The sequence below is a fragment of the Carassius auratus genome, chromosome 1 (genome assembly GCF_003368295.1).
Source record: "Carassius auratus strain Wakin chromosome 1, ASM336829v1, whole genome shotgun sequence".
Lineage (NCBI taxonomy): Eukaryota > Metazoa > Chordata > Actinopteri > Cypriniformes > Cyprinidae > Carassius > Carassius auratus.
Window position 1 is genome coordinate 27,137,231 of NC_039243.1, and position 12,955 is coordinate 27,150,185.

Genomic DNA, 12,955 nt, shown 5'->3' on the forward strand with positions numbered 1-12,955 from the left:
GGGTTAACCCATCACCACCGTCACTCAACACCACTATCCCAGCCACCTACACACTCTTTGGCCAGATGGGTCCATTTATGTCTGTCTCAGACGATCTGACAGATTTAAACATTAACTATCACTGACCTGGAGCCAGTTTGACCAGGTCTGGTGACTGGCCACTTTATGCGCTTCAAGACTGATCTCAGGACAGATTCAATGATATGCCACCCTATCCATTTCATCTATGATCAAAAGATTACTTAAAGAGGTGAGGAAAGAGAGACCCTCCTCTATCACAGAGAGCTTCTTATGCACCATCTGATCCTAAAGCAACAGCAACTAGTTACAGTGTTTAGCGACTAAAGCAACTTTTTTTCAGGAGGCAATAAAGGATATTTGTGGCTGACTACATGTCCACACTTCCAGAAATGTTTAAATGAATGTTTCAGCTGATTTGGAGCCATGTGGTGCGTTTAATGTGTTTGAGTCTGAAGGCACTTTACATGTATGCAAGTCCATCTTGCTCACCAAAAACCATGATTGTAGATTAGGAGTTGCGTATCAACTTCAAAGTGACATGTTTTAAGCATGGCATTCTTTTCTTTGACTCCTAACTGACCTGCTTACTGCCTTATCGCCTGAAGTTAACATGACCCCAAGTTTATATTGACCTCTGCTAAACTAGTAAAGAAAAATGCCAGACACAGAATCTCTTACAACAACAACATAGCATATACTTTAAAACATTGCATTCTTTCTAGGAATGCAAAAGGGAGGCTGCAGTTTTGAGCTTGGCAAACGGTCTGAGATGAATTCTGTAACTGAATGTCACTCTTTATAGTTATGGGTTAGTGTAACTGTAAACGAGCTAAGCATAAAGATATTTTAAATAAAAGAGTTGTATATGTTTTAGATGTATTAAGTCAAGAGAGATAAGATATGTGATGCGTAAATCTATAAATAAGGAGATAATGTCTACTTATGCTTTTATTGGTGGTCCGATACTGATCCTTAAAAACTCTCGAGCAGTAAACTGTTGCTATGGTGACCTCCTCAGGCAATCACGACTTCTGCTGGTTAGTGTCCATTTAGCGCAATCTATCTAACTTTAAATCTAATTTTTGCTATTTACAGTCTACTTTGGCTACTGAACTTTTTACACAGTAAAAAAAAAAAAAAAAAAAAAAAAAAAGAGTTCTTCAGCAGACCAACGCTGACGAAATCTTATCCCAGAACTATGTGAAATCAACGTAAAACCAATGGAGACGTGTTGAGATTAGGGTAGCGCGTTATCGGACAGCCTGGAGCGCCGGCAGCGGGTGAAATCCCACGCCCCACCCAAATAGCTAATTGCTCTCTTAAACTTTAGGAAGAGATGAAAATCTAAAGCGGAATAACTAAGAGAAAATAAATTTATAGCACTACAATTATTCCGTGTTGAACACACCATATCCGCTTCTTAATCTGTTAGAAGTTGCCTATACTTCTACTCTGATGTATATAACCTGATGTACTCTGATCTTGATGTAGCCTCAAATGAATATACCAACAAAAAGTGTTAAACCATTTATAATGACCAGTTATTTATAATGTCCATTATCAATCGTTGTTGGATGATGCTAAAATATTAACCCTTCCTATAATGAATCTTGAATTACAGTCAGCAGGGTTCGAACCTGCAACCTATCGGATACCCGTTCAACTTACTTATACAAATGCTAAAGGACGCAAAACAGACATAACTACAAGTTAAGTATACATCTATAAGCAATAGCAATATATAATGCAGCAGTTACGGGCAAATGCAAAATACAGATTGATAACTTCTGTCAAGGATTGTCTAAAGATTATTTGACTGAAGTTTGTAGGAATATTATTACTGGTATCAAACACAGCATAAACAACTTAAATAAATGTAGCCCTTCAATATGATATTATGACTTATAATGCCACCCACCACTCAGATTCATTTCAAGTCAATCAGTCAAAATATTATTGCTATCGTTTAAGCACATCTCAATTTAATATTGACAATAGTTTAAAACACCAATAACGTTATACTTTGGAATGGACGTTGCGTCTTAACGGCTTGAGAAAAAAAACTCCGTAGACAAAAGTTTTCTCAAAGAATTAAAGTGAATTAAGTAATAAAGCTATTATAAAACATAAGTACTTACTAGTAAGGATCATGTTTTGTTTTCTATAAATCGCGTAAGCCCCGCTGCGATGTGCTTCAGGAGTCCTCTTCGTTTTATTCCAACATTACAGCGAAGCTCTTGTAGTATTCCAATAAGAGGTGTATTCGCAAATAATATGACTAAAAACAAGTTCCTCCGAGCTAAATAACGTTTAAAGAAGGCCCAAACACCAAACATAAATCCATGACTGCTTTCCTTTCCTGACTCCTCAGGGGTGAACAAATCCTCACTGCACCGGAGAGAGCTGTGTTTGAGACGCCCGAGAACGGTCTAGCCCGGCCCGCGTGCGAGTGTGAATGAACAGACTGATTCACTGTTTAGGAATGGGAGTCTGGAGAAGACTCCACCTCTCCGCCCAGGACAGCCTCAGGTGGGCTTTCGCTGCTTTACACGGGAGGTGGAGCTACTGGGCATATTCCGTTCCCAAAGCCTAGGCCTACTTTATTACCATGATTGCTTACACCCGAGACTGTTCCCACAGAATTATGCACATAGGCCTACAACCAGTGACAGGAACATTTTTTACAAATATCCAAATGTAAGCTTATAGCATAATTTAATTAAACATTCAACTACACATCATAAATATTACAAGACAAAATGCACATTAAAATGAATAACAACGTAAAATAGGCTAATTTACTATTTTGAGCCAGTTTTTTTTTTTTTTAAGAATCAAAAATAAATACTGCCACCAGTTTCGCTTTCATATCCAATCAAGGCTATTCATTTAATTTATAGTAGAAAACATGTGCTCTCAATTCTTGTACTGGCAGTAAAGGGGAAAGTGAGGATCGGTTCCATCAATGTCACTTCTTGTAGTCTTCACTGCATGGCCTACATCTACAGAAAGTGAAATTAAATTTAGGACTAACAGTTAGACTACGTTCAGATACGTTAACTCAAATGATGTAAAAGGATTAGTAACAAATTAATCAAAAATTAAGATATCCTCTATATTAACATTCTGCGCATCACCGATTTAAATAATTTGCGTTTAATTAACATTTGCATTAATAATAATAATCTGCAGTCTGTTATACCGATCTAAAACTGCTATTTTAGTTATTTTTTTTCAAATGGAATCAAAATAGAAGTAGAAATAGACTACTGCTCATTTGGCTGAATTATATTGTCTGGTACTTATTTTAAACTGTAATTAAAATGGCGCTGTTAGCATATCATTATACGGCTTCATTAAGGAGTGGGGCCAATGAGTCCGTTCTGCTATGGTAATTCCAACAAGCCCCATAAACAGGCGTCCCTGATCCTCGTCTCTTCCTGCACGCACGCACGCACGCACACACATACACACACGCGCGCGCGCGCGCGCTGATAGATGCAATGGAGAAACAGCAGCTTTTACACAGAGCAAGAGCTTCTATTGTGTGAAGAGCTCTTATTGAGATCAAACAAGCTTATGGTCCTCTCTGAAGCTTCCTCCTTTAGAAGTCAAAAGAAAGTCGTGTTCACTTCCTTTTGTGGCTCAATTAAAATTATTACAAAGCCTCAGTGGAGACCACTATATTCATGCAATACAGACGTCAGATGTTTTATGATTATAATTAAGCTATGTTTAGAATATAGTTGGTCTAACGGTTAAATAGTACTATTCTGATTAAAAATATTTAAAACTATATGTCCAACATAATGTATACAATTAAAAGAATGAGAAACCTTAAACACTGACAAAGGTACAGTAATGCACTACATAGTTATTACACCATCATGTTGCATTAAGTCATTAACCACAATTCAGAATTCAGAAAACTTGTGAAAACAAAAACTCATTTAGGTTTTTGATGATTATGAGTAATAAACACATTGACCATTCCGGCATGCCTGTGACTGTGAAAAACATATTGTTTGATCAAATTTTAAGAACTCACTTGATGTACACAAATAATCTATTTTGGATTCAAGAAAGGCAAATTTCACTGAAAGGTGAAAAGTTTGCATATCTGTTGAACTCTCTCTGCATTGTAACACACCAACCTCCCTATGAAGTATGCAAAAATACCTAAATTACTGAGTCTGCAGAGTTTTTGAATTGTATAATCATTGCACACACTATGCTATCCCCAAAAGCCATAGGAGCTGAGAACCTGAAACATACACATTTTACATTATACATGTTATATACTAATACAAAGTGTGGAATATGCTGACCATAATATCTGCAGTGTCTCCTGTCTGGATCTGTAAAACAGTGTGGCGTGTATCTGACTCACAAGGAAAAACTTATGCAGTACCAGGGAAATTGCCTTTACTTGTGGAATCTCTATCTCAGCCTGTATTCCTCACTCTCCAGAAATTCAGCTGTATCCAGACATGCCAGAGAGAATGAGTGAGAGAGACATGCGTGGTTTTGGAACTGACTCATCAGATTCATCACTCTTTTCCTATCTCTGTCTTTCATTGTAATGTCAGCCCCTCCTGTTCTTTTCCCCCAGTCTGCTAAAAAAAAAAAAATGTTAAAAGAAAAATAAACAACTTTCAATTGTCTTTGAATGGACAAAAATGAATGAATGAATCATTCAATGAATGAGTTAAATTTTGTATGAATAATTGAATAATTCAAAACTTATTCAAAATCGGAACCTGTGTTATAGAGAAGAGAGTTAGCCATATAGATGTTTATAGATTTACTTATCACCATTAAGGTAATCATAAAACAATTAGCTTTTTTTTTTTTTTTGATGAACTATTCCACATTTTGTGTGTTGGCAGTAACCCAGAAAATGGCTACTACGCTTAAAAGTTCACCCATGGTTTGAGCAAAAATTCCAACTTCTAAAAATGTGCACAGAAAAAGACAGTGAAAATGGCCTGAACTGAAATTACATTTTGTGGGCATTATATTTAGCAGGGTGCCATTGCAAATTAAAGGAGCATATAAGAGACGCCACCCTAGCATTGTCTGGAGTTCACCGGATCCTGTACTTCTTCTACTCCCACAATGCTTTGCCTTTCACAGAAACAGAAAATATGATCGCCTCTGAGGATTTAGAAGTCTATATTTTTATGTAATTGTGACACCTTTATTTCTATACTGGTTTATCAAGGCTATCATTTGGGTTAATTTCACTTCTTATTCTATATACTAAAGGATGTAGTATAAATGAATACTTGAATGCATCTGTGTGCACGCTTCACAACAAGCCACTACAGTAAATTCCAAAGTAGAGGGAGCTACAGAAGAATAGAACTGTTATTATTAGCTATTTATAAACCAGCACAGGCTCAAAACAATCAGAAATAAAACCGAGCAGGTGTGAGCATCTGCATTTCCAAGCTGTGGAAGTAAGCTGATGGAATTTTTTTTTTTTTTTTTTTTTTTTTTGTTATTGTGCATGCTAAACAAATGAGGACCTTGTGTATTAGTACATAATGTATTTCACCAGACCACATAAGCTGGATATGTATGTACAGAATGTACCAGCTTTAATATCCAGAGGATAAATACTGAAAAAAAGCCACAAACACACACTGGTACCTTTTGCCCTGATCTTACTGACACATCCAAGCCTCTCGCACTTCCACACAAACACTCCTACACACTGACAGCAACAAATGTACACATACACACACATCCTAATTCTAATATATATATATATATATATATATATATATATATATATATATATATATATATATATGTGTGTGTGTGTGTGTGTGTGTGTGTGTGTGTGTGTGTGTGTGGGTGGGTGGGTGTGTGTTTGTTTGTGTATTTATTTTCTTCTTTTCTTTTCAACAGATACATTGTCAATTTTAAAGATATCTCAAAATAGTTTTTTTTTTTTTTTTTTTTTTTTTTTGCTTATTGTTTTTAATCATATTAACTTTAAACTATCCTAAAATTGTAATTATGTGTTGAAATAGTGTTTTGCATACTTTTATTTAAAGGTCATCCAATAAAACTTTAAAATAAGGTCTCATTTGTTTACCTCAGTTGACAATCTAACTGTAACATGAACTAATAATATTTTCATAGCTTTATTAAACTTTGTTATTGTTAGTTGATAAAAACACAATTGCTCATTAACTAATCTTAATAGATAGAGCTTTTGCTCTTTATTAGCAAATGTTGAACTTATCATCAACTAGATGAATACATTCTGTGGAATATTTGTTCATTGTTAGTTCAATTTTAACAAATTACACTTTATACTGTAAAGTATTACCATCAATTCCACTGTAGTTTACAAATATTAATTAATATATTAATATAATCTATACAAAGGAATTTGATAATAAAAATAAATACATTAATTATTTCATAAAAACATATACACCACTGTACAAAGGTTTGGAGCAACTAATGTTCTTGAAAGAAGGCTGCATGAAAGTAATATTGTGAAATAAAATTATAATTTAAAATAAATGTTTTCAAATTTAACTTATTTACATTTTTGAAAGCTATTTATCTTTTAATGTTATTTTCTAAATTTATTTCTGTGATGACTATTTATGCATATTTGGTAGGCATTATTCCACACACACACACACACACACACACACACACACACACACACACACATAAATATAGAGAGCAGCATTTATTTGAAACTGAAATCTGTGAAAGCATCTTTACTCTCTCTCTCTCTTTCTCACACACACATACACACACACACACACAGGTAGATGTTGAATATACGCTTGATATTAGGTTTGCTGACTTGCAAAATGTCCCTACATATTTAGATGGTAGCGTAATTTATAACTGGCCACTTTAGCAGTTCACCATTCCATTCCTGATTTTTCCATGAGCTAAGAGGTCTTACGTGTATCAGAGGCATTAGTGTACACAGCTGTTATGGAGATATATACAGAGCGCAGAGATGGAGGTCTTCTGGCTCCCCTCAGAAGCTGTCTGGAATCCAAGAGGCCCTGAGGGAGATTGCTGAGATAGGCTCTCTTCAACATGGACTCAATGGATTTCGACTGAGATTCTGAGATTCGGAATATTTGCTCGGAATGGGGTTAAAAGGTGAATGTATGTGCTGATAAGCATTTGTAAGGTAATGTATGTGTATGCATGTGTTGCAATGCCACATGTGTGTTCAGAAAATGCTAAACTAATGTTTAGCAGCACCAGCGACAGTTTTCACATCAGCGGGCAAAAGGAGTCAGATATGGCATTCACTCAAGAAACATGTACTGTACTGTATGTGTTTAAGCAAGTCGTTTAAGGTTGCAGGTTATTTTGTATTTTATTGAAGTTAGCAACTATGGGAAGGAAAATATGAATGTTTGTGCATTTTTACTTGATAGATTTGAGAAATGTTATTAATATTTATTAACAATATTATTAAATCCATATTTGAGCTGTATGTCTTGGCAAACACCATGTACACCCGAAATACTTTACCTTCTATGGTATTTAGATGTGAATCGCATAAACCACTGTCCTCCACAGGTCTCCTTTCCAACTGCATGTGCAAAGCTTTTTAGCATTCCCAAAGTAAGCCATTAGCTGAGTTTAGTTGATCTGATTTACAGATCGGTTTTTCCTCATAGTTTTGTGGGCACATGACAGAGAGAGAGGAGAGAGTGATGCATCCAAGCTTTTCATCCAATAACATGCTGATGTGCAACAAGGGTAAGCCTCCAAATACATGATGTGTCAAAACAGAGTTCACCTAAAAATGTATACTGTATTTACTGGAAATTTACTCATCCTCTGGCCATCCAAGGACAGATCATCACAGAATCCACAAATATTCGGCAATACTCCAGTCAACGTTCATCCTGCAAATCAAAAAGCTGTATGTTTGTAACCAACAAATCCATCATTAAGATATGTTTAACTTCAAACCGTTGATTCCAGCTAAAATACCAGTCCTCTATCATAAAATTTGCTTTCTCCAGTAAAGGAATAAATAGATAAATGCACAGATCAAGCACTGTTAGCAAAAACAGTCCAAAAGAGTTCTATGCAGATGTCGTTGAATTGTGATGTGAGAGGACAAAAGGGCACTTTTTTGGCCAGAAGCAATGGTTTAAAGTTTAAATTATGGATTTTTTTTTTCTTACACATATGCAGCTTTTCAGTTCACAGTATTTTAAATTATGGACTGGAGTGGTGTGGATAACTTGTGAGGTATTGTGATGTTTTTTTTATCAACTGTTTGGACTTTAAATTTGACGGCACCCATTCACTGCAGTTTCTGTTCTGACGAAGAAACAAAAATCTACATCCTGGATCTCCGTAATGTGAATACAATTTCAGCAATTTTTTATTTTGGGGTGAGCTATTCTTTTAACGTGACTACCCAAGTAAAACTTTTGTAACATTAGCAAAAATTCACCACATGCAAAAAAAATAAAAAAAATAATAAGGTCTATAATCTAGTGTAGCAATATATAATGCACAGCTCACATCACTTTCCAACTAAGAAGCATTATGTTTGTCAGCACACCAAATTACATGAACAACTTAAACCCATTGTGAAATCTGCATGGGGAAATCATGTGGCCTTGCTATTTAAATGACATTTCGCTCATTAAAATCCGCTGAACAAATATTAATGTGACCACACTTTAAAACAGCATCTTTATCGGTCTGGAAATAACTTTTTTCCAATGTCATCATCCAGAAAAGACCAACCCGTGTTGTGTTTTGGATACTGGACTCCATAATCTACTGTAAACTGCATATATGGCCATTCAGCTGAAATAAGTCAAATGGGCTTTGAACTAAATGAAGGCAAGTAAATAATGCCAAAACTATGCCTTCTGAAAAAGCCCTCATTTAGCAAGAAACGGTCCTACACGTTCTTCCCTGACTGAAGCTCATCTATTCATGGCAGATCTGCAGATCCCTTGTGTTGTTGTCTTGTTGTGTGAGTGGCACAGTCAAAAGAAGCTCCAACACGAACATGTACGTTTCATCTCTGCCACACTTTTATTCAGTTCTCTTTTTCATCTCATGTTCTGCATTCCTGGTGATATGAGGCTAAATTAGAAGACGGCTGTGACGGAGTGTTCTCAGCTGGCCGGAGAGCATAGTTTTCCCACAACGAAAGTGACAAGATTCTTTGAAGCTATAATAACTATTTTGCTTTATGGATGGAATGGATTGCTTTATGCTCCATGGTTAGCCAATGTCCTGTACTCCAATGAAGACCAAGCCAAGGAACTTTAAGTTTAGGGAAACTATAGTGGATTTTAGAGTTAAATGAGAAACAAAATATATTTGTTTCTTCAACCTGAAGATCCTTTACTCAGAGTTATGGAGAGAAAAAAAAAGTACTTAGCATTGAAATAAATACTTTAAAACAAAGTGTTATTCTTATACATAAGCAAATATTTCTGACGGCAGATTTCAAGGCTTAGGCTCAAAAACAAAAAAACAAATGCAGCTGTGAAGGAATTTATAAATAGAATTATGCAACAGTTCCCCTTCTCTAATCCGATTGGCCAAACAGTATTCCATTTGTATTTTGGTTGTTTCCAGACCAAAGTACAAAGGTGGAGTATTTTATATGAACTTTTTGCTTGTTATTTGAGCTTAGCATTTATTGATCTTAATGTTAATTTTACATCTTAAACTTTTAAAGTATTGTAAATTAACATTTAAAATCATATTATTGTATTTTAAACTAATAAAAACAAATTTACAATTGTGCATAATACTAGGCCAAACCACAGCTGTTCGGCTATTCTGTTCACTCGTGATATTGTCGACATACATGTGTACAGTACAGAAAACAAAGCAACACATGCACTACCACTCACTCATAGAAATATGTGTGCATGGTGGGCAATGAACCACAAGCTCCAAATAATGGCTCATACTTTTTTAATTAGTCATGCATGAAGAAAGGAGATTACAGATGGTTTGCTTTAGTCGGCAGACACATGCAGAGACAATTGAGTGAGCGCGTGGACGCCGGTGAGAAGAGAGAGAGATCAAGAGTTCAACATAAGAGCAAACAATAAAGTAGCCACATTAATGTTTACCTTTCTTCAGCTCAATTGACTTAGTCTCCTTTTATATAACTCACATTACCATGGATCGTTTTTGGATCCTATCTGCTTTCTCTCTCTCTCTCTCTCTCTCCTGCTGGGCCTCTGGTAATAACTCAGACAGCTGTCATCAATCTCCCTCACTGGAAATGTGTGATTCTGCCCTCATATAGATTCTCATCAACACTTTTAGCTGCTTCAGTTGCCTTTGAGTCTTCATCAGGCATGGTCCATTTCAGATAATTGACGGTTAATGAAGAGATTTGGTGGTGGAAAGTCAAACCTAAAAAGCCTGGTAAATCTTTCCAGCCTTTATTGGTCTCCCCAAGCCAAATCATGATAAATATGATTTTGCATTTCCTAATGACTCTGAACAGATCCTATAACCCGGAGATCGTAAACTACGCTCAATTTAAAGTGTTGAAAAAACTAACTCAGGCGTGAGCTGAAATGGGTTTTAAAAGAGGATTCTTTTAGCGTACAGAGAACTGCACTGTTTCATGCAATGTTCAAAAATACTACATAGAAGTCTAGTCAGGAAACCACTGGCATACTTCTGCATGACTAATAAAAAACAAACAAATGACTGCAGAGTTAACAAAAAGGAATATTTCGGGCTCTCGCGTAATTCCAAAGACACTTGCTTGTTTTATATCAGGAGTTAAATTCAGCCAGAACAATCCAGAAGAGTGTACTGCTAACTGCTTTGGTCAATCTATTCTATTTTCTATCGCTCTAAGTTTTATCTCCCATATAGAGATCACAATTTTTTAAAGATGCTTTCTCCTTAATCTTACATTTAAATCTATGAAAGAATATTATGTGGCATTAATGCAATTTTAATGCATAATTATATGCTTTATAAGTGCTAGTGAACAGCCAATATGCTAGTAATATGCATGCTAAAAAGCAAATATCAATAGTGAGAATTGGTCCCTAAACTAAAGTGTTTTTTTAGGCTTTTTCCTATAGACTTTAGTTATATTTATGTCATATTTACCTATACATATAAAAATGAATAAATATTATGAATAACATTAATAGTTATTTTATGATCATTTATTTATTCATTCATTATTTTCTATCAAACATGCACATATTATTGATGGGGAATTATTATGAATATTAATAATAATATATTTATTATTTTTATTATTATTATTATAATTATTTCATGATTATTTATCTTATACCATTCTAGCAAACATATGCAGATAATATTAGCACAAAAGTGTCAGGATTGCAAATATGATATCACATCATTATCTTAACTTTAAAAAAAAAAAAAAAAAAAAAAAAAAAAGGGAACCACAGTAATTAGGGGGCATATCAGCGGCAGTTTATTCCTAATGATGCGTCTAACAAGCCAAGATCAGGACATCCTGTTGTTTACGGAGTCATTTACTCATGACCGCAGTGATCTACCCGATAGTATTCTACAGTAGACAGCCTTGCTCAATTTAGTTAATGTCAGTAGATTTACAATCACCACAAGAACGGCAGCTTGTTTTTCTGCTGTACGTGGCAATATTAAGATAACAAGCAAACCAAAATGCAGTCATTTGTGAGATTTTAAGGGGAGCACATCATCTGGTTTATCTTTGTCTTGTGTGACTAATGCGCTTTCATGAGCTAGCATTTCAAAGCAGATGTCATGCTTCAGAAGTGTTATACGGCAGACAGATGGGCAGAAATATGTTTGATTGCGATTTCATAGATTGAGATTCATGTGGATTCCTATCACTGGCACAATAATGCACAGCTTTAGTTATGTGAAAACTTGGCCAAGGCATGATGGAATGTGTTGGCTGCCGAACATGTGACAGTCCACAAACTGTGATTGTGAATAAGTCACGGCCTTGGGCGAAGATATCTTACGATAATGCTTAAATAAACATCAACAAAGTAGCATTCACATACAGGTTAAAATTTGCAACACTGGCTCAAAACCCGCAGTTTTGCAGCACGTTTATACTGTTCTACAAGCCAAACCAGTGTCATACCAGGACTAACCTGCAAACCAGTCCTAACTAGCATGGAAATTTAGGAGGGAAAATGTAAGAAACTATATAAATATGAAAAGCCAAGTAGTCAGAGAACTGTGAAATACAAGCTGACTTCCATTTACTGGGAATTTTGGGAACTTTTGGTGCAGCAGATGGGTACAGGACTAATGGCGGCGGCAGCATATGGTCCAAGCTGCTGCACTGACAGACAGTGGATTACACAGCCCAAACACCTAACCTTACCTTCCTTGACCTTTGACCCTTCACTGAACCTTCACCTCAGATGAAGCATACTGAACCACCAGCAGCCGTGTCCAAACCAAACCAGGTGCACACACTTTTAACAGGTCATTCGATTAAACTGAGAATTGCAATCTCATCTACCCAGCTTCATATAACTCAAAATTTGTATGACTTTTGTCCCACAGAGTGCGAAAATAGCAATTATCAATAAAAGTAGTAACATTCAATAATAATAATAATTATAATACAATTTGTCGTTGTCTTTGTGCAAAAATCAATAGAGACCACACAAAAGTTAAAAAAGCTAAAATGACTCAAATGAACTGAGTATTAATTTTGTAATACACAAGCAACATGTACTGCCTTGGATTTTGGTCTTGTTTGTCAGAAATCACTAGTTTCCTGTGTCTTTTTACGGTGCTTAATAAACCATGCTTGAGTCAGGGGTTGACAAATAGGTCAGGTAATAAAGCATGTTTTGTGCTGCCAGCAGAACTAGCTAATTTATTTCACAGCACCCTTGACCTAGTTCACTCCAAAGCGCTGTGAGAAAGA

General features: G+C 35.6%; 1 protein-coding gene across 3 annotated transcripts in view; it reads right to left on the bottom strand.

The window, feature by feature from the left end:
* The window catches only part of LOC113106115 (rho GTPase-activating protein 7-like), an 87,252-nt gene that overhangs the window by 19,965 nt on the left and 54,332 nt on the right, over positions 1-12,955 (bottom strand). Inside the window, exon 1 of one of the 3 annotated variants that reach the window (XM_026267741.1) lies at positions 2,160-2,585. The exons of the other annotated variants lie outside the window; for them this stretch is intronic. Coding sequence (XP_026123526.1) covers positions 2,160-2,172 — 13 coding nt within the window. The 5' untranslated portion in view covers positions 2,173-2,585. Of the gene's footprint in view, positions 1-2,159; positions 2,586-12,955 lie in introns of those variants that run through there. 3 annotated transcript variants of the gene reach the window in all.